We start from the raw sequence: 21,609 nt of genomic DNA, 5'->3' as shown, positions 1-21,609 counted from the left end.
GGGGCTGGATCCTGAGATCGATTTCTTTCTGGTACCGTTGGAGACGCCCTTCTCTGTGACGCGGCGTACCGAGGCAGTATATTTCAGCAGAATACGCGTCAGGATACGCAATATCTGAGCGCGTGCTGTGCACGTTTCCCCCAAAACATAAGACGATTGGCCAGGCTAAAGTAGTGACGGATACGTTAGAGTAGCTGGTCTGTCATATACTGTACGACTTCTGTGCTGTCGCAGAAGTTGTAACCCGACTGGTTGTGACCAATGTTACAAATTCTCGATGAATATCACCAGTGGTGTTTCAAGAACGCGCACAGCTAGCCGTGTGCTCGTTCTTGTTTGAAAACGTGGGCTGGGTGCTGCCACAATCGTGGACCACATTAAATCGAGGAATGCTGTTGTCTCTGACCTAACCATTAGCCTTCCAGGAACGGTGTACAGCACTAGCGGAAATCGTATACTGACCTCTCTGGGAACCGGTGACGTAGAACACCTCTGTTTTCCAGCTTGTAAAGATCCAACCGTGAAAAACGAATACACTTGGCTCTGCGGTAGTAACCAAAAAATAACGTCCATTGCACTGGTGGTCAACAAAGCATACCGAACATGAACATCTTTTGAGAGGAAATATTCGTAACGCCCTCATTTGAAGGACCGCCTCGAACGATGTGGGAGTTTATGTTCCACAGAGAGAGCAATTGGAACTACTTCATCAATTAATCACAAACTGTGATTCCAGCGGAAAATTTGCCATGTTGTCACTTACTCGAGTGGTTTTGCTGGCGCTCGTGTAACGGCGACACTGCTCGTTCCTCTGGTAGCCTCGTACCTTCCACGCTTGGAAGGCAGTTCAAAGTGCGAGGATGACGTTTTCAAATAAATCTGTACGACGGATAGGCACTGTGGTTCCCGTACTCACAATGATAACCACTCTTCTGTATTTTCTCGACTTGCTGGTGGGAACCCGCAGGTTTTGTGTAGTCTCTGGATGAAGAATACCCAAGCACCTGGAGCCCACTACTGCCGCGAACTGCCTCCAGATTAGCTTCTACGCGGCTGGCTGAGAGTTTTCTTGAACCCCCTAGAAAAAAAAATTTGTCGCAAGACAGCAAAAGAACCCCCGCGAGGTAACGAACCACGTGACTCCGAGTTTCGGCGCCTAGTTGGTCTGTCTTTTCACCGTAACATCTGTCCACGTGGGTTCTCTTTAAGTCTTTGAGACATGAGGAAACAGGTAGCTCGAGTATAATCTTTGACACGGGGCCAACATCCGCCAGACGACCAAACACTAACACACACAAGTCCGGAGCACATCGTTCAACCATCTGAAACAACCGAAACTGTCCTGGAAATCCACGCACCACTTTCAAACTCTACCGCAGCTCTGGTTGAAACGGCTGTTGTGTCTTGCGTGTTCCAGGCGGGTACCCCACCAAGGAGAACCCGTTCCGCGACTAGATCAGAGCTGTTCTTACTGCGCCGCCGGGAAGTTAGCGATCCTTCGTCTTTTCTGCTGCATAGCAGCAACAAAGAGAGAAGGAGAAGGAATTTTGGACTCGCAGACATCTGGCGCCTTGCGCCTGTCAAACAGACTCGTCGAAACGCGTCCGACAACATCCCAGGGACCCGAGGTCGAAGTGCTCAACATTTTAGACACCTCGTCTGCCCCACACAAAGCAGAAATCTTTCCTACTTTCCCCTCTCCGACACCTTCTGATCGATTGCTCTGCTGCCCCTCAGGCCTCTCGAATCCTGGCCCCGGAAATTGCGAGTCCTTGTCCGTTTTCTCCGCCACTCCGCCATCTCTCCTATCTCGCAAACGCGCCTCCGTCCGCGAGGGCTCTGTGTTGATTGTCGCCTCTGTCCTACCGCATCTGGACCTTCCTCGCAAACTTCGTTCCTGGGAGACAGAGAAATCTGCTGTGGGCCTCCCTTGGCGCATTCGAGTTCCACGAGGATTCGCCGTCGCCTCTCGCTCTTGAGGCCAGTCGCTTCTCCTCGGCGGGGTCGTGCCGTTACGCAAATTCCCTCGTGCCTTGTCGGCCTCTGAAGCCGTTCGGTGAGACGGACTCTGGGATACACTTTGTTTCTCTTCTGGCGCAGCGGCGCGACAGGACGAAAGCGGAGACAAATCCCCGACGGTGGAGAGAAGAGTTATTGCGCGCTTCCTGTCAGCCTCTCTTGCACTTGCAAGACATGGCTGGGAGCCTGCAGTTTGTCCAGAAAGAGCAGCCGAGGGAAGCAGATTCTGAGTGTGCTGCGGACTCTCCGGAAAGCCTGGCGATTCTGTCGAGGCAACAGACGCCCCCCGAAGCGCGTTTCGAGGGACAGAAGGAATTCGTGATGGCGGAACCCTGCGAGGCGACCTTTGGCTTTGTGTGTTCTCCTGAGGCAGCCGCTCCGGGTGAGAACAAGACGGGGACGTTTCGTCTCTCTCCTGAGATTGCCGCTCTTCACTGCTTTCTTCTTCGCCTTCACTCGAAGGCAAAAACGCCGTGTCTCCCCCCCAAGCCTCTGGATCGATTTTCTCTTCTTCGCCGCTGCCATACGACTCCTCGCTCTTGCATCGTCCAGAGACTGGAAACAAAGAATCTTCTTCATCTCGTCTCTCTCCGCGCCGCTGTCTCGCTTCGTCCTCGACGGGCGCTGCTGCCACAGCCCTGCACGGTGCCGCCGCCTCGTGGCCAAAGCGAGACCCAGACGCAGACGGCGCAGCCTTCCGTCTCGGCGCGGTGGCGGGTCGCAGACGGTCGCTTTCCTCTCTCACACATGTCTCGAAGACCCCACACGCTGCTGGCGAGCTCGCTGCATGCAGATGCATGCACTCGCTCGGCGAGGACACCTGGAGACACTCTACGGACCCCAACGGCCCGCTGGAATGGCCCAGAGGCACTCGAGACACACCGCCGCGTTCTGGGATAGTGTCCGCCTGCGCATCCACAGAGACAGCACAGCTTTTTCTGACTCATGCAGAGATCACTTCGCTGTTGTCCATGAACAACTCTGGAGTCCTCCGAGGCAACTCGGGTGCTGCCATGCGGATGGAGTGATCCACATGGGGCGCGCCTTCTCTTATCAAAACACACTCGCGTAAACCTGAACACCACACAGGTCTTTACAGAAAGCCTCAGCATACATTTACGTATATAAAGAATTGTGGAGATACGCGTAGGTCTGAAGAAACGCTCGTTTGCGCCACACGTTTTCTATCGCTCGACAGGTTTGTGGCCCAAAGCGGCGAGAGAGCAGCCTAGAAACTTCCGCATTCACAGACGGAACATTCTGCGGCACTCTGTCCCTGCAACGCGCTTCAGGGTCTTTCCTCCCTTTCTGGAAAAATCATGGAGACGGTACACTGCCTTCGCCTTGCCTCTGACCCGAAGACCTTTTTCACACTCTCCCGGGGGCGATGGCTGTCTGGGTGCGACGCCTGAGAGAGTTCTGTCGCGTGCACTGTAAGCGTTCTGCCTAGTGTGCCGCCGCAGGGGCAGCCGTTGCATGCCTGTCGTGGTTGACGGATCGACTGCGTTGAATACTCTTGTCGTGACTCAGTAGTAGGTACTTCCGCGACGAGGATACAAATCTAACAACGAGCATTTGAGTTCTCTTGCCGCCTTTCCGCGGCCGAGACAGTTCTAAGCCGACCCGCAGGAAACCAGCGAGAAACTGCAGAAAGCTACTCTTGAGCACCTTCTTCCTTTGGAGATGCCTGAGACGCGAAACGAAGTTCCATATGCTTACTTGTCTTTGTTTCGACTCTCTGTGAAAAAGCCTGGGAATGCGCGTTTCACGGCGATCCGACGGTCCCGAGCAATCTCGCAACAAACCCACAGCGCCCCCATGGGATGGCGAGGCACAACGGCGCCTAGTCCCTTTCGCGTTCTGCTCTTTGACTCTTTCCAGTCCTTCCGTCTCGGGCGTATCGCTCCCAGGCCAGGACGACACAAGTTCGTTTCTCTCTACAGCCTCTGTTCTCTCTCCAGACTCTCTTGTTTTCTTTCGCACCTCTCGCTCTCGCTTTCTGTCAATCAGGCGGAAAGTGGGGAAGGTTAACCGCGGAGACCTGGGTGAAGTGGATCCGGGGAACTCCTCTGAGTCAGACTTGCCGCCTCTTGGGGAAATGCGTTTTCGCGTTTCGTCGAAACCTGGGGCGGGCGCGTCTTCTGCTGATGCATGTGAGAAGCCAGACTGCAGAGAACAGAGAGGACGACACAGCTGCGTTTCCTGTCGACGCCTTTCTCTTCCTTCTCTCCCCTGCTCCGTCGCCAGACTTTCTCTGCTCTTCGCCTCAACCGCACGCAGCTTCTTGCAGCTGGGGACCGCACAGACAGGAGCAACGCGAGACAAAGGTGAAGAGGAAGATCCCGAAGAAGAGGAATAGCCATGCGAAGAAGACGAGGATGAAGAGGATTGACGGAAAGCCGAAGAAGCAGGAGAAGGCGATGAAAACGCGGGAGAGAGTCCCGGAGCATCCGTGGAAGGAAGAGAGTCTTCAGACGAAGAAGTCTGGAGTTCTGCTCGCACCTGAGGCGCGAGTCTTTCTCCAGCAGTGTGGGGAGAAGCAGGTCGACTCGCGCGACTCTCTGCGACATCAGCAGACGTTTCTGCATCTCCAGAGACTCTGGAACTCCTCCTGTTTTTGCATGCAAGAGAACCACTCGAGTCAAGACCGAACTGGGCTCCGGCGGGGCAACAGGTGTCGAACAGAGAAGATCGTTGCCCTTTCACCTCTCGCTTTTCGCGCTCTCTCCATCGCCGTTGCAGCCATCGGCGTACAGCCCTCTGGAGTTTGTACAGCTGCAGAAAGAAAAAATGCTTTCCTCGTCGGTTGCGGAATCCCCACCAGTGTCTCTGAATTGCCACTGCAGCTGCATGCTGCTCTCGCAGTTTCTTTCGAGAAAGCGCGCCTCTCCAGACTTTCTGCAGAACAACCACAGCCTCTTTCCTCTTCTTCTCCTTCTCTTTCTCCTTTCGAAAAACCTCGTCGCGCAAGCGTCGAACCCGCTTGCGCGTGAGATATCCCCGAGCAGAAGCCTGATCGAAAAGAGCAGAAGACAGTGGCGAGACGCATTTCGGCTACAAGCGTGAACTGCCGATAAAAATGGAAACTGAAAAAAGCCTGAAGTGATGAAGAGAAATACCTCACAGATCCGTAGCTGTGACGGATCTGGAGAAGTTAAGATCTGTTCTGATCTTAACCACTCCACGAGACCATCAAAGCTCTGAAACAGCGAAAACGCCTTTGGCTGCGGAAACAATTCTTTGCCAGTTCTTCCCGAGATTTATGAAAAACACGAACGCAACGGTCTACATCTTGTTCCATACATATTTCTCTTTGAAGTAAACACTATTGAGTCTCTACTGTTCTCGTTCTCTTCTCTCCATCGTTCTCGTTCTCTCTTCCTCCCTTGTTCTCCTTTCACCTGCTGGTCTTTCGCTTTCTCACCGCTAGTATGGTCGCAGCTTGTGCAAGTCTTTCTTTTCTTTTGTCCTCGCGGGCGACCGCAGCCTGTCGAAGCGCCGCGACGAGCCCCGCGGCCGCCGCAGAAAGTTCCCGACGCGGGTGCAGAGAAAAATACACTCGAACTGCGCAGCAAGTCGCCAAGCGAGAAGCTGAGGCAGACAGAAAAAACGCAGACCCCGACGGACGCAGACAAGTGTACATACACTGGAGAGCGCGGAAGAGGACGAGCGACGGACTGTCAGAAGGCGAGTCTCTTCGAGACATACAGTGCGCGTTTCGTGCTCTTTTTCGTCAACTGTTCCACTAAATAAATACACAGGCGAGGAAATACATCCAGACTCGTGGATGGATACATATATATATATATACATATGAACACACCGAATAACTGCATGTATATATATATATATATATTTACGTAACCCCTTCGATATATATCTATATATATGTATACTCGTCCATAATTCGTCGCTCTCTTTTGATAACAGTAATGGTGTATGTATCTTTGGGGAGATATATCGCTGCACTCGTGCTTCTAAGCTTTCTGTGCTTCCAGATTCGTTGCCTGCCATGGTTCGCTGTCGGCTTTCTCTCTGTGTTTAGAGTTTCGAATTTTCGCCTGCGACATTGCCCCCTTCAGAGGGGTCGGTTCGTTTGGAGTTTCGTTTTTCGCCGTTTGTGCTGCGACCTGCGTTCTTCATGTCCGACCTCTTTGCTTCGCGAAGGCGACGCGGAGTTTGGCGCCCAGACGCACATGGCTGAAGACCCGCCGGCGCCTCCGCTCTGCATGCGCAGCCAGCACAGCGTGCACCAGGTCTCGGGAGTAGGCATCGGAGCAGCAGACCTCTGCTGCTGGTTGTTGTGGCTTGTTTGCGTCTTGGTCTGCTCGCGGCTGTCCGTCCAAAGGGCGCGGCGTTGCGGAGGCGGAGGAGGAGATGGCCATCCGCTGCGGGGCCTTCTTGCGCAGCAGCTCGTCGATGGTGTCGAGACATCCGAGACGAAAGAAGACCAGAGACGAGCCCAGACGGTAGGAGCCTGGAGGCGAACCGGGAACAGAACAGAGAGCACAAGAAGAGAGAACTGGAGAGTGCTCAAAGGTGAAAGGGGAATGGGTAAAGAGAAACAGGACTCGAGAGAGAGAGAGAGAGTGGAGAAGATAAGAAGTGACAGAGATTCACACGTTTAGCGCTAGAAAGAAGCGAGTGAAGACATCCATCCGAGGAGATCAAACGGCGGCCTACCTCGAGGAAGACACAGAGCCTCCAGCACGAGACTTGCAAAGTCGCGGGGGTTCAGCTGCGTACACGCGAAGAGAACGGGGAGAGAATCGGAACATCGGGAAAGCACAATGGAGGAACTCTGAGCAGAGGGAACGGACAGACGCAAGGTTGGAAGCGAAGAGAGAAATGCAACTCAGCCATGTTTTAGCCTGAACGCGATGGCCCCCGTTTACACAATGTGCCAGGAACTCGTTTCATGGAAGGGTCTTCTTGCAGATGTTCTTTACGTAGAAGCATTCTCAAAAAAATGGTTCTTCCTTCTTCCTACCGCCTCGCGCAATGCCATAGGAAGCTTTGTCTCATAGCGTCGCCAGAGCTCCACGTAGGGAAGGCGGCAGGGAAAGCCGTCTGCCATGACACGAAGAAGATCTGACATTCCACTGCATACAAAACAGACAACTCTATCTCCTCTCGTTTCGCTTTTCTGACCTTTCTGCATTCGCGTCCGTTCTTCTCTCCACCTCTGCGTGCACTTCTCTCCTGATCTCTCTGTCTCCTTTCTTCTTCGCTCTTCTCTCGCTTCCTTCTCCCTCGCCGTTCGCCTTCGCCGCAGCGTTCTCTGAATCTATTCTTTGCATAGCTTGCTGCGGTGCTGGCGCCTTCGTATGCTTTACGCGGACGCTCTCACGACGCCTCTCGTGAATATCCTCGCAAGCTGGAGACTCGCTTCCCGAATCTGGCAGTGGACTCGCTCACCTGCACCTCAGTTGCCTGTGGACGTATGCGTCCTCGAAGATTCCTGCCTCCTGCACTCTGTTCGGCTTGACGCAGCGAATGAAGTGACAAGACTGAAAACACAGAGATGCACTTCTACAAAAATACGCGTTTACAGAGACATTCTTTGCAGATACGCTCTTGAACAGATACGCCTTCAGAGAAACATTTCTGCAGAGATGCTTCTACACCTTTTCCAGTTGCAGCGGTGCCCGCACAGACGGCGGGGACGAGAGGCTGAAACGCAAGCCGAGAACGGCTTCTTCGTATTTCGAAAGCTTGCAGACTCGTTCAACGTCCGCAAACAAGTTGCCCCTGAAGCGGCCTTGGAGAAGAGCGAGGAACGACGAACAAATCCCTTCACACCATAAATCAGGCAGCGCGAGACCTGGCACGAACGCGTTCTCTTTCAGATTGCATGCGGCAGCCCCCGCCCTTGGAAACGCGTGGGCAGAGCGGCCTGCATCTGTTCAGAGAGCGCGGGAATTCGTTCCCTGTGAAAGGGGATCCATCACCCTTTCTGACTGGTTGCGAACCAATGCACTGCCTCAGATTTCAAGCGTTGCATGTCTCGAGGAACACGATGGAAGTGACTGGGGACACAAGACGGCAAAAACATGCAGTCGCTCGCTGTTCGGAAAATCGAAAGGCGACGCCGGCCTGCAGCGCGTCTCGGGAAAAGGCAAGCAGTATCGCCGCACAAGGCCTGAGAAAGATGCTGGAGAGATCGACTCTTGGATCAAGAACAAAGAGCTGAGACGCTGCATGCGAAACTGCGTCGCAAGAAGAGCCACACAGCTTGAGGTAGAAACAGTTGAGCGAAAAAAAACGCAGCCAGTACACACGCTGCATGCACAACGACCTGGAGAGCCTTACGGTCTCTTGCAAGGCTTTGAGGACTTGCTGAAGCTGCGAGGCAAACTGAGCACTCAATGTGCTTCGCCTGGAGCTGATGGCTCGAACGCCTGAATTCTTGTCGCTCCCAACCAGGCGCGTGTAGGCTAAAACGAAAAAAAGAACAAAGTGAGAAAAAAGAAGGCTTTGTTTTCTCGAATGCAGGAACATGAATCCGACCCAGGTGCACGCGTATGGAGGCGGAGAAAGAAAATCGGACTCTTCAATCTCTCGAGCAACCACCGCGGAAATTCTCTCCCCTTTTCTTCTCTCCTCTCCCCCCTCTCGCCCCTTTCTCCCAGTCTGTGGGGATTCCTCCAGTGCGACCTTTTTGCGCGCTGGTTTCTCACTGCTGCATGCGAGGAAAAGCCTCTCCAGTTCGTCTGACGTCGCCTCCCGGTTCGCGCGGCAGAAGTCTCGGGCGTCGTAGGTCACATCGCATGCGAAATGTGAGACTGTGAACTCCAGGCGTTCGCGCGAGAGCGCTGGCGTCTCTGCACACAGCAGACAGAAGAAAGCTTCGACGACTGCATCAGAGAGCGGCGAGATTCGCAGCGCGAGCAACGACCCGCCCACACGGCTGCCTGCGGAGAAAAGGCGACACAGGCGAAAAATCGCAAACAAGACACCGAAAGAGAGACAACGAGGAGAGCGGAGGGCGTGGAGTGAAAGACTGCGCAGAGAGGAAATCGGAAGATGAGAACAGGCAGAGAACGCAAGTGCGACGCGAGCGAGAAGAACTGAAGCAGCGACTCTCCCAGATGGCGAAGAAGAAAACGGCGCAGAGAGATGTGACAGACCTTGCCGCAGCAGAAAGCAAAAAGGAGAGAGAAGACACAGAGAGAGAGAGAGACTCTCGCACCCTTCTCAGTTCCCAGCAGACACCCAGACGTACTCGTTCCTCGAATGAACGTTTCGGCACCCTGGGCTTTCATTTCTGTCAAGAGCTGCAAAGCAAGGAAATGCGAAACAGCGAAGGAACCAAAGTTGAGTGGAAAGTAACGACACACGGGGAAGGGCGGAGCCGACGAGGGCAAGATTCACAATTCCGGTGCGAAGCGCGTTCGTTCTTTTTCCTGCGAGCAAAGACCCGTCCCATACGACCTCGACCTCCTCTCCAGGGAAGGTCTTGCTGTTCTCTGTGCTGCAGCTTCTGCGAAGGAACTGTGAGTGAAACTCTTCGAGACATCTGTTGCGTCTCTGCTCTTCGCAGACAGATTCGCTCAACTCGCCGCACTCCCCAGGAGCGAACGCCAGGCAGGGAGAGCTGCGCGCGGACACCGGCGACGTGGAAAGTCTTCAAGGCTGACTACGTCGCGAGGTCGCCGCATGAACGAAGCAGATACGCCCTGGACATCCCCGCGGGAGAACAGTCAAAGGTGAAGTACACGGCCACTGAGAAACTTGTCGAGAACTTCGCCGACGTGACTTCTTGGAGAAAGAGAGAGAAAGACTTCACTGCGCAAGTGTGGAAGAGCGAGACGGAGAAAAATGAGATAACGCACCCGACTGCAGAAGAGCTCGTCTCTGTTGCCTTTCGCCGGGAGTCGCCCTGCCTCCTCGAGTAGGCCGAACAGACCTGGAGTCTTCAGCAGGTCGCCGACGCGCGCAGCGGTGAGCCTCGCTTCCGAGTTTCCTTTTCTCGCTTCGGGGAGGAGACAACGCAGATCGCCTGTTAGAGCAGAGCCCGCCAGCAACGCGCAAAGTAGTCCACTTGTCTGCAAAAGTCTCTCCCCGTTACTCATATTCCCTCTCCCACACATGTCCGAAACTCTCGCTCGACCCTCCCACACAGGCGGCGAAGAAGAGAGAGAAGAAGAGAGAGAAGAAGAGAGAGAAGGCGAGGTAGCGAATGCTGAAGACGATCGGAAAGAAGGCGTAGGGGAGAAAGGCGAAGTTGAAGAGGGAGAGGAAGTGAGGGTGGACGCGAGCGGAAAAGAAAAGGGGAAGGCGGAACAGTCTTGGTTCTGGAAAACGCCTTCTTGCGTGTACAGCATGTGCTCGTTGAGAATCAGTTGCTCCAGAAGAAAGCAGTGAAGGCGTTCATTCGCGTAGTTGATGCACAGCTGCTCCAGCCGGTTCTTGCTGTGGTTTCTCTGCAGAAGAAACGAGGAAACCTCAGCACAACATTGACGGAGAAACACCCACAAACAGCTGAATCTCCAGAAGGGGGTCGAAAACGCAGGAATCTTGGAAAACACACTCCACAGAACACAGATGTCGAACGAGAAATGAAACCGTGAATGCAGTCTCGAACGACTCGAGAATTGCAGACCCGTCGACCCTGCGGCTCCTGTCGTTTTCCCGGGAGACGCCAGTGGAACAGACCTTCTCTTCTCATTGTTTTTTTGGCACTCCTTCGAAGTTAAGGACTAAGACTACGCGCTAGTTTCGGCTCAGTGCTAACCTCGCTTCACACAGACACACACAGAGGTTCACATGTTACAGAGAAAGAGTCGCATGTCACGTAAACAGCTTGCGCAGAGATTGTCGCCACCAGCAGTCTTGCGTGGAAAACAGTTCCGGCCTTTTTTGTGTCGGTCAAGCGTGAAGTCACTGTTAGTCAGGACTGGTAATCGATTCCTGAAACTCCACAGCGCGCCGACAACTCTCTTCGTATTTAGGAGTAAACTGAATTCCGACAAAAGAGAGACTAGACTCTTGAAGCTAACCAAAGGCGTCTGTCCCGAAGGCGCCAGTGTCCTGACACTCGACAGAACAAACACCCGCGGCGAGAAGACAGGCGACTTAGGAACTGACAAGAGCGCGTCTAACAGATGTCCTGGCGCAGCTTCGACATTAAGAAAGGCTTGCGCGCTCTGCTCTCTCTCTCTCTCTTTGCGCATGCATTCAGAGGCCTCACCAGGTCTTCGAAGCCGAAAAGATCAAGAATGCCAATCGTTTGCGTTCCTGTCGTCGAGGGTGTGTCTGCTTGAAACGAGGAAAAAACACAGTAAAAAGGAATTTCCACTCGAGCAACCTCCAGACGCCGTCTTCCGTGTCACGGGGGCTAATGCCGCCTCGGCTTCAAGGCCGACGAGACAAGACTTCACGTCACCCTAGACGACTCCAAATCCCTGCGGAACGATACACACATATGTATATTTATGTATATCCATACATACAAACACATGTACAAAAAACGATATACATATGTATATATATTTCGGTATAAGTATAGACTGATAGAAGTCGCTGCGTGCATGCGTGGGTCGAGTGACAGCGAATTTCGGTTTTTGAGTGCATGCACTTTCTTCTGAAGGCTTGCTCCTCTTTGCACCTGGCGAAGAGTTCTCGGAAGGTTTGGCAGAACGTTGGAGGCCTGCGTTGATTCTGGCGACGACAGCGTCGAAAGCTCTGCTGTACAGATTCTGGGGCGACACACAGTGCGAAAAAACAAGATTTGTGGAGAGAAAAACGAAACTGAAGAGGTGCTGTGTCGGAATGGAGAGAAGATGGAGATGTAGACAGGGCGACAAAAGAGAGACGAGGGGAAGAGGAAGAACGCCAACAGAGTTGGAGACAGAGGGAAGGACGTCGGGACAGACTGTTAAAGGGAGAAAAGAGAAGGCTCGCTCCAGATTTCAGGACGGCAGAGACGAGAAAGCAGACGAGTTGGAGACGGAAGAAACGATAAAGACGATTGAAAAGAGAAACTGGAGAGAAAGACTTTCATCACAGGTCTCACCTTGCAGGCAGCGTCTCGCGCGGCGGCTGCACCGTCAAGATCGAAGAAAGAGCGCGTTTCTCGTACCGAACGCGAAACGAGGGCCAGGCGGAGCATCTCCTCTCCCTCGACTCCAGGAGGAAGACCTGCAGAAGTACAAAGAGTTCTCACCTTTCTGAGGAACAAAGACTGACACAAGCCGACTGGAAACACCCTCCCCGCCTTCTACATCGACCGACGATGCATGTACAAATACAGATTCGCATAGACCTGTGGAGAGAGGTCTTGCTCGACACCACTACTTAGCTTCCACAGATGCATGCAAAGTCCCAAACATAAGCCAATATGCATGTGCATAGACTTACGTGGATACATGCAACGATATATATATATATATATATATATATATGTACATACACGTGTGTATGCGCATGCGCGCGAGCATGCGTGAAAAAGGAACCAGGTGTCTGCAGAGATCGTAAATCGATGTAAAGGGAAGACCTGGGATGGGAAGAAACCACGTCGGCAGCATGCGCGGGAGATTTGCATTTCTGTTAACTCACCAAGAAGTCGGGCGACAGTTTTCAGATGTTTGCGAGAGGCTTCAGTGACCTTCAGACCGCTCGAGAGGAATTTGACTTCGCTCGAGTGGCTTCGATCGGCAGCAGTCTCCTCGCAGCCCACGGAGACTGAAGTCAGTTTTCTTTTTTTTCTGGTCTCCGGTTCCTGATCCGTCGTGAACTCGACATTTCCCAGATGAAGAATCGCAGCCAAAAGCCTGAAAAAACACTCGGCATGTCCTCGATTGCATTCAAGGAAAACACAAGCCTCCTCCTTACAGACAACTCTACCTGCACAAGCAGGTATTTATGCATCTTCCTCTCTGTCTACCGATTTGTATCTGTCATCTACAAGAATAGAGCTACAGCTCTATACGTCTATGTATAAAAGTCTCTCTTCGTTTTAGTTCTCCGCCTATGTAAATATACTGAGGGAGACTAATATCGGCGAACACAGTGGTGCCTGCCCCTGCGGCGGTCTGTACACCGGAAGTTTGGAGAAACCGCAAGGCTCCTGCGTGCATGTAGCGCCGCTCCGAAAAAGAGCACATGCATGTCCAGAACGACGCATAGAAGCATGTGAATGTAGCATCAGTGAAGATACCTTTTTTATGCAGTTGATGTTCATGACGATTAAGAGAGAAGCGTTAGCATGTCGGCGCTTGACAAAGGGGCAATAGAGTTCCGGGTCACAGAAGCAAGTACATGGAAAGAATTTTCATGTATATATATTTATATATATATATATATGCATGCATACTCTCAGAGCGAGATACCTATAAAGATAGACACTTTCTCGGTGCAGAGTTCCCTGTGTGAAAGACGTACTTGAAGATGTCCGCCTGTGCACCGGCGCCAATCCCGACCGTCTTCATCGCGGCACTGAATAAAAAAGGAAATGTGTGAAAGAGACAGTTTCCTTCGCTTCGTCGTTCCAGACAAAGAGGCAGATCGGTGTGCAAATTCATCCACAACGCCACCCACATCAAACCAACAGACTCGACTCTATACAGCCACACAAACACATGTATGTATACATATATATATATATATATATATATGTACAGACTGATGTAGACAGTGCATGCACCGGCTACTTCACATGCATTGACGCCTTTGAAAAAGCACAAATATATATGTATACAGATGTGAAGGTGTAAGAGTTGCGTGAGTTCGTGACATCGAAGATGAGAGCAGAATCGCTGCATTCGCCGGCTGTCTCAGACGACGGGTCGGGACATACGTGATTCTGCTCAGATCTGTCCACGGAGACAGAGCGCTCGCGTTCTGTCGTCCATTCGCCGTTCGCGTCTGAGTCTCTGATTGCTGGACTGTTTCGCCTGACTCTCTCGTCGAGGTTAGAAGTCGAAACTCCTCGACGCCGTTCTCGAGAAACAGAGACTTCAAAAGCGCCTCCATCCCTTCTTCTGCTCCTTCTTGCCCTTGTTCTTCTTCATCTCCTCCTCTCCGTTGTTCGCTTTCTTCTCTCCCTTGTTCGCGTTCTTCTCGTCTGTGTTCTGCTTCAGTTTGCTCGCTCTCCGGGTCGCCTTCGCCTGCGGAGCTTTTCTGCGTCGCGGCCGCGACCGCCGCGTTGCAGAGAGCGTAGAAAATGTGGAAGCTGAATTCGTCGGAAGGAATTCGCACCACCTGAGGAGAACGCGCGCGAAGGAACCGAGGCGCGTTCTATCCACGGAGGAGCCAACAGGACGACAGAGTTTCTCAGCCAACACGAGCAGAGGGAGGAAAAAACGAGAGGTGCTTCGGTCGACCCACGGAACAGAGAGACACCGGAAACGCGGAGTCCGGAGACGAAGAAGGAGAAACGAAGCAACAAACCGGGAGACGCGAAAAAAAGTTGGATCTGTGGCGGAGGCTCACGACTCCTTGGGGTCTCCGTTTGTGGCTGACGAGCAACGCAGATCACTCAGCACGAGCGAGGGGGATTTCCAGAGAAGAGAGAGTTGCTTTCCAGGAAGGCAGCAGGCGGAAGAGAAAGAGAAAACGAGGGAGAGGCGAGAACGAAAGATCTTCCGAGAGGAACGAGAGGAGAAAGACCGACTACGAGGGAAAGGATGCCAGAGACGCTAGAGCAGAAGCGAAGAAGACGTCTGAAAAAGAAAGAGACAAAGACCTACCCGTTCGTTTGCAAGCAGGTAAGTCGCGACAGAGGCGCGCGTCAGCTTCCCGCGACCGGTGAAGTGGAGAAGAAGCATCTTGCCGAATCGGCTGCTGTTCGCGTTCAGGACGGTGTGCGCTGCATGTTCACTCGAAAGGTCGAGACAGAGGAGTTAAGATAGTGGCATCGGCACACCTACAGACTTCCTTCTCTCTTGTGAAAAGCCTGTGAAGCCTCGGTGCCGTTCTCTAACTGTTTCGCAGCCTGCCACAGCCAAGATGCGATGACTGCACGACGTAGGACAGAAGGAGGACTCTTCAGCGTGCAAACAGAAACGAAAAATAGCGAGCCGTAACTCGAAACCGAAGGGGAGAAAACAAGGTCTTACCATTTCCAAAAGCCTCCAAAACCGGACCGGACTGAAGAAGCCGCGCCTCCAACCCTCTGACAGAGACGCACAGATCCCAACGAAAAACTCCTCTGTGGCAGACACGAGATGCGCTACAGAGATGTATTTAGTTGGAAAGAAAGATGCATCCAGTGCTACACACACTCCCAGACAAAGGCGGTGTACAGCCTTTAATCGTGGCACACATACGTCTCGACATAGACATCTCTCCACCCTCCCATACATATATATATATATATATATATATATATGGTTTCATGCATACCCGTAGATAAACACACATGTACGTCCATATATATATATATATATATATATATAAACTTTCAGCCGCGCAGTGTGAATGAGATATATGCATGATATATATAGCGTGAAAAATAGTCCTAGCCCAAGGTGCATCTCTACACCGTGAGACGCACTGCATGCGCACGGGGGTCGTGGAAGTTCGCTTCAGTTCACGATTGCTTCGCACTTGAAGATATCTTTAGTGAAGACACAGATCCGAAAGCGAGACTTGGAACGAACGCAAATCGAAAAAACAAAGGCAATTCCCTTACTGGCTGTCGGCGCCGTGGCGTCGATCCGAAACAGCCGCCAGGTAGGTCAGCACATGCTGAGAGCGGAGCGCATGCAGTCGCAGGAAATCATTTTTGTTAAACAGAGCATCTGTTTGAAGATCCGTGTCCTCTCCTCACGTGGAAGTCTCTGGTTTTCCAACTGGATGTGTGCGTAAAAGAAACGAGAACGCTAAGAGCATGCGAAAAGGCACCGGGTGCTGGAGGTAACTCAGAGTTCGCACTCGGGGGACGCCATTTCGTCTCGCAAGCCTCTGCACGCCACAACTCCCTTCGTAAAAATCAGAGTGATGTGACAAAGGGCCGACCTCCAGTTCTCTCACCGGACCTTCAAGAAAGAAGCCCTACCAGGGGAAAGAAGGCAAAGTGTAAATTTCATGCCGTCAACACAAGAACAAGAAATACACATGTACACAAAAGCATGAAGACAAAAATATATGAATCTGTGCACACGCGCATATACATACATATACATACATATACACATATATATATATATATATATATATGTATACTTATGTATATATATATATGTATGTATAGATGTATGTATAGATGATATATGTAGATATTTATGTAGATATATTTATGAATAAATACATGCGCATATGTGGGTCGCCTCCACATGCATCTTTGTGCACATCCGTGCGAAACCCAGTTGAGCAGGTGGGAAACAGGACGCTTCGCAGATGAACGGCGCAGAGGCAATTTCTGAGAATTGAGCAGAGATAAACATAGTGCGTTTTCTAAAGTGAACACGGCAAGAAAATGCGCATACACAAGTACGGGAAGGAAAGAGTCGAGCTAAAAAGTGAAAAACAAAAGGCGCAACCAAACAGCAATCAAAGGTTCACCACGCGACAGCACTGCGAGCATCGAAAGGCATACCAGGACGGAATGCATCCGCGCAAGACCAGCAGAACAGCGGGCATCAGAAACAGCAGCACACAGCAGCCTTCATCGCAGTTCGCTGGATCGTTTCCAGTCTGCTTTTCTGCCTTGGATACTGAATCAAACTCGCAGTTCAGGTTCCTTGGATTTGTTCGGAGTCACGGTTGAACTTTGGAAGTGTCTCATGTCCCATTTCCATGGTCTCCGGGCTTACTTTTGACGTCTCTGTCTTCCCTGCACCACTCTCGCCGCTGATCAGGATCGACTGACTGCGTCTGTCTGCAATTCACCAAGGGAGAGATGCGACAACGCACAAAATCCAAACAGGTGGAAGGACGAAGGGAGCCAGCGCATCCTGTCGAACTCGGAGCGCACCTAGTCCTCTGGAAAAAATCCCTTCTGCCGTCGCGTTAGTCTGCATTAAGTCACCGTGGAAACGTTCGCGGTGTCAAGATTGAAGTGCATGCAGCACCCGTCCCTGTGTCAGCCAGGTCCCCGTTCACTCGACAGAGCTTTCAGTGCATGTTCGTGAGAGTGTCGCAGCGCGATTTGCGTGGATCTTCAATGTACAAGAGCATCTCTGAACGTTCAATCGAGGCGACAGAACTCGGAGCCCCCAATCTGGCATGTGACGGGCCTTGGTTCATCTCCGTGTGACCCTCTGCAGTGGCGCGCGACCTCCCGAGCAAAGCTCAAAGGAGACAGCGGCCGCTCATCCTTCTTTTTTTCTTTGGAAGTTTCTTTTTCTCGCCCCCCACACTGCCCAGAACCTCTTCCGTCTGTGCTTCGACTGCTAACGTTCGGGGGTGACCAAAGGTCCAGTGAGACGCTGGTTTTGAAGCTGCGAAGACACTGAGGTAACGGCGAGTTCAAAAACGACTCCTTAGAAAGGAAAAAGCAACAGCAGCCGCAAAGGGGATCCGGGGCGCCCAGTCTGAATGTCGTCGTTGGAGAGCTTCGCTACACTCCAGACACAAACCTCCGTCACGCACGGGCGTGTGAAGCTCCGCGAAGCGTCTGTGCTTCCACGTCAGGACTCACTGGCCCACCCTGAGACTAATCTGCGGCTTACCTCGGACAAGCCGACAGTACGCGAACTCCGCGAGGCCGAACGGATGCGGCACCAACCGGCTGTTTGCCTCAGTCCCTGACTGTTCCGAGCCGCCAGCTGCATGCGCTGCAGGCGTCTTCTGAGCGTTCCGACGAGCTTCTGTGGAGAGCTTGACGCAAGTAGAGCCTGCGTCGAGGCTCGCAGCAAGCGACGCAGAGGGCGCGTCGAATCGGGAGATCCACTGACGGTCGTATAAGTTGAAGAAGCGGTAGGGGTTGACAGCAATCAACAGGGTGCCGGTGTACGTCTGGCGGGAAGGCGCATACGAAGCGAGCCAGGTTATCATGTGGAACTTGAGCTGCGTTTCTGCCCGGGAGTCCCCCGGGCTCCAACACCCAAAACGGTGCGGGAGACTACGAACGGTGCTGAAAAACATTTGGTGCCGCGGATAAAGGGTCGACGGAGACACGAAAAACAAGTACGAGGTCTCTCACACAGATCTTCGAATGCTGGCCGAATCAACGAGACTCTACGAGGAAGTGAACACAATAACATCTGATCCCTCCGGAGGACACCGAACATTCACGTGCGACACTATGCACTACATATACACATATATATACATATATATACATATATATATATATATGTACATGCATAGATATGTATGGATATATATATGGGTAACTAGGGGTAGATCCACCGTTCACAGTTGTCGCAGTTCAGTGGTTTCGTGCTCGGTTTCATGTTTGGAATGAAAGACCGGAAACCCTGTCGTTCTTGTGTCTGTACGTGCACACTCAAGGCTGTCAAGTTCGGTGTCTCGAGCTAGCTCGCGGCATGCGTCGGGTCTGACCAAAGTATTGGCATGCATGTGAAAGTAGCGCCTGTGGGTTGGCGCGTCTTTCTGGCGCGCTCTGAGAGGCTTGAGAACTGCGTCCACGAACGTGCCGTAAGGCTTTTGGTCTGAAAACCTACATAGATTTTCCTCTGACGCTCTTCGGCGGCAGCCGCCGTTTCGTGGGGGACAGGCGAGAACGCCTGGAGGAACCGACACCGTAGATTCGCCATCAGATTCGCCTCATTGAGGTGCTGCAGCTGCAGCATCCACAGGCACACAACGAAGATAAACAGCTTTCTCGCCTCTGCAAATGCCTGGTCCAGACATCCGAGCCTGCGCATCCACTCTCTGTTGCCCGGCCGTTACCGATGCACCAAAAACGTCGAACGCAGTCGTTGCCGAGGAACAGTACGTCCACGTGGGCTGGGAAGAATCTCCTCTGATGTAGGAGAGGACACTCGGTTCTGCAGGTGTGGATTCGGACCCCGACCAGGCGCTAACTCAGGAAGTTTGCGGTGGCAGACGTCTGTCGATGACCACAGACAGACTGTCAAGAAGCGCGCAGTCGAACGGATGCTGGGTGAACTCGAGTGCGTTGACGTGAAGCCGTTTTGTGTTGCCGCCTTCCAGTGCATGAACAGCGACAGCGGAAAACGCCTTCTAGCCGCGAAAAGTCGATCAAGCGCAAGCGCCTTCTCCCCTACCTGAGCATTGTCGTCCGCAGCGCCGATACTGGCTTCGCGAAGAAGAAGATCGGACATGCGAACTGGAGCAATGAGCTCCTGTCCAGTCTGCGGCGCTATTCCGTCGCCTTTCGTTTCTCCCCGACAAGGATTAGAGTCGCTCTCTGTACCACGACAAAGACGAACTTGAACAAAAGAAGGGTCGCCACCTGCCTCCGGTGAATTCGACTCCCCCGTCTTCGCACTCTTGTGCCGCAGCCGGGGATCCACCTCGGCGTGGGGTGTGCGTACACCAAAGCCGCGAACAGCGTGAGCTGCGACGACCTCGGCAGGGTAAAACGGGTGCTCAGAAGCGCGGAAGTCTGGCTGACTGCGGTCGGCGTTTCCCAGGAGTCTCAGGGATTGGTCGCGAGCCTGGTCCTCACAGAGCAGCCGCTTTCGACTCGTTTTGTTCCTGTCGGAACTAGGCGTTTCCTCTGCCGAACTCGACGGCTGGAGCAGCGCGGGCGGAGACGCAGTTGCCGCGCAGCCACCCGAAGACGACGGTGGATCTCTACAGGCTTGCGGACTCGCAACTCGACGCAGAGATCGCGCGAGAAACGGAAAGCTCTCTTCGCCGTTGGAAGCCGAGACGGGGGCAGAATTCGCTCCTTTGATCGCTGTGGCGCTGCGGTCTGGAACGAGACACCGCGCTGGAACCCACACCAGAGTGCCAGGCGGCAGCGGTGACGGAGCTGCACAGAGACCGGCCGCCGGCAACCGAGCCGGGGAGTGGAGGTGAGGCGACTGCGGCGGGGGCTCCAGAACGGGCGAGGAAAGAGCACGGACGGATTGCTGGCTCGCGCAGAGTGGAGAGCGCAAGTGTGGTCGACGTTCGAGAAGAAGTCCAGGAAGCGAGGGGCCTCTAGAGAGTCTCCGAGACACCGAAGACTGAATCTCTGAACGCACAGTCTCCACACATGACGTGGGGGCACTGACAGAAATTGGAATGTCGGACGACGACGGAGAACGGGGAACTCGAGCTGAACCAGTTCCAGACTGCAGGCAGCGACGGGAACGAATGTGGTCGCTCTCTGTCGAGTCTGTGGCTTCCGTGAAGGAGTTGGTGTCTGCCAAGAGTTGGGTCTCCGGCGGTTGTTGCAGGTTTGGTCTGCCTGGGGCAGAAGAACGCACAGGAAAATCCATTTTTTCCTGGTGCAAAGCAGAAGTGCCGGTGGAAAGGACCGTGTAAACCCGAGTCGCGAAACACGCGGCAGAGGACACCCGGGGAAAGAGGCGACACAGCGTCCCGAGGCAGATGGCTCTTCGGAACGAATGAAGGCGTAACCCGTCCGATATCGTCCAGATGCAAGAGTTTCTCAAAAGAGTAAGTACAACGATGTGCGGAATATTCTGCACGAGTTTCCTGCAAGTGTGTATCGAGCAAAGACTCGACAAACGAAAAGCAGGACCGAGACTCCCAATTAGCCGCTGCTGCTTTAGAGGCGACCAGTCCGGAACGCAGCGGTACGTGGTCAAGAGAGCAGTCTGCGAGAAAGTGGCACACGAGAGACCGGTCCTTTTCCATGTCAGAAAAGAAGGAGCTTTTTTTGTGCATTTGCTCTCGGACGGCCCTTGTCTGCCGCTCGGTCTGTGTCTGCTGACCACACGCTTTTCCCCGCTTTGTCGTGCTGGAGGGCGGCGCGAAAAGAGCTCGGCAACTGTGTCACCTCCCAGAAAGCCGCCGCCCCCCGATGCCGCACTCAAGCTCGATATCAGCTGGCAGCTGCGGTGACTTGCAACGCAGTTGCTGCTTTTTGCTTATTCGTATCCCTTGTTTTGAAGAAATTGGATATCTTCGCGTGTGTGCTGCCGCGAGGGGAGACGAGCAACATGCAAGAGTGGCTAGTCTCCCGTGGCGGGGAGGGAACGCACTGTGTCTCCCGAGTCTACGCGTCTCAACCAGTAGGATTAAAGCTTACCGGAAAAGCATCACTCTTGTTCTGTCAAATTGCATGTGCTTCGTTTTGTCAACAATCGGCAAAACGGTGCCGAAAATGAAAAAGGTCTAGGTTTCCTAAACTTCAAGTGAGCTGGACCTGAAAGGGTGCGGGGGGGGCGGGGGGGGGGGGGGCACGGACACTTTGTAGGAGGCGCGCACAGACCTAAGAATTGTACAACAAGGAAATCGCGGGAGTCTAGGTGGTTCAGGTCCTCTACAATCTACTCTTCGTTCCCGCGGAGCGATCAGGAGTTTCACTGGAGCGGCATATAAGCGCTAGTGCCATGTGCGAAGAATCGAAGAGTTGTAACCACGAACCCAAGCGACTGCTCCCCATTGTAAACCTTGCACATGCGAGAAACAAGAATCTCGTAGTTTTGGGGGGTTTTTAATCGCTCTCGCATACATGGTTCCTGGTAATGCAGTAGAGCTAGGATAGGATACAGTGAAGACAGATATTCAAGATCTCAATCAGTAGTCCAACACGTG

The 21,609-nt window shown here is 52.9% G+C and overlaps 1 protein-coding gene across 1 annotated transcript; it reads right to left on the bottom strand.

The window, feature by feature from the left end:
• Positions 1-869: 869 nt before the first annotated feature.
• On the bottom strand, positions 870-20,547 carry TGME49_206415 (myosin K). Its single transcript, XM_018779356.1, has 24 exons — positions 19,161-20,547; positions 18,594-18,713; positions 17,637-17,922; positions 16,779-16,843; positions 15,656-15,711; positions 15,081-15,136; positions 14,712-14,830; positions 13,820-14,223; positions 13,405-13,458; positions 12,580-12,794; positions 12,038-12,162; positions 11,630-11,720; positions 11,213-11,280; positions 9,855-10,445; positions 9,245-9,296; positions 8,700-8,843; positions 8,332-8,456; positions 7,438-7,529; positions 7,010-7,121; positions 6,703-6,757; positions 6,170-6,496; positions 5,444-5,610; positions 3,739-5,031; positions 870-2,926 (listed from the first exon to the last, which is right to left on the bottom strand). Exons 1-24 carry the CDS (start codon positions 20,322-20,324, stop codon positions 1,469-1,471), a joined length of 7,239 nt encoding a protein of 2,412 aa, XP_018637252.1. The 5' UTR covers positions 20,325-20,547; the 3' UTR covers positions 870-1,468.
• Positions 20,548-21,609: the final 1,062 nt, after the last annotated feature.

The sequence above is a fragment of the Toxoplasma gondii genome, chromosome VIIa (assembly GCF_000006565.2).
Source record: "Toxoplasma gondii ME49 chromosome VIIa, whole genome shotgun sequence".
Classification (NCBI taxonomy): domain Eukaryota; phylum Apicomplexa; class Conoidasida; order Eucoccidiorida; family Sarcocystidae; genus Toxoplasma; species Toxoplasma gondii.
This window is presented reverse-complemented; position numbering and strand designations above follow the sequence as displayed.

Bases quoted from the DNA above. Each gene is read 5' to 3' on its own strand.
- TGME49_206415 (XM_018779356.1), bottom strand. From the start codon at position 20,324: ATGGATTTTCCTGTGCGTTCTTCTGCCCCAGGCAGACCAAACCTGCAA. The intron at 14,224-14,711 runs GTAGGTCTTTGT...CGTTCTCCTCAG, and splicing joins ACCTGCTTGCAAACGAACGG to GTGGTGCGAATTCCTTCCGA. The intron at 8,457-8,699 runs GTGAGAAACCAG...TTTTCGTTTTAG, and splicing joins GCTTTTCCTCGCATGCAGCA to CCTACACGCGCCTGGTTGGG.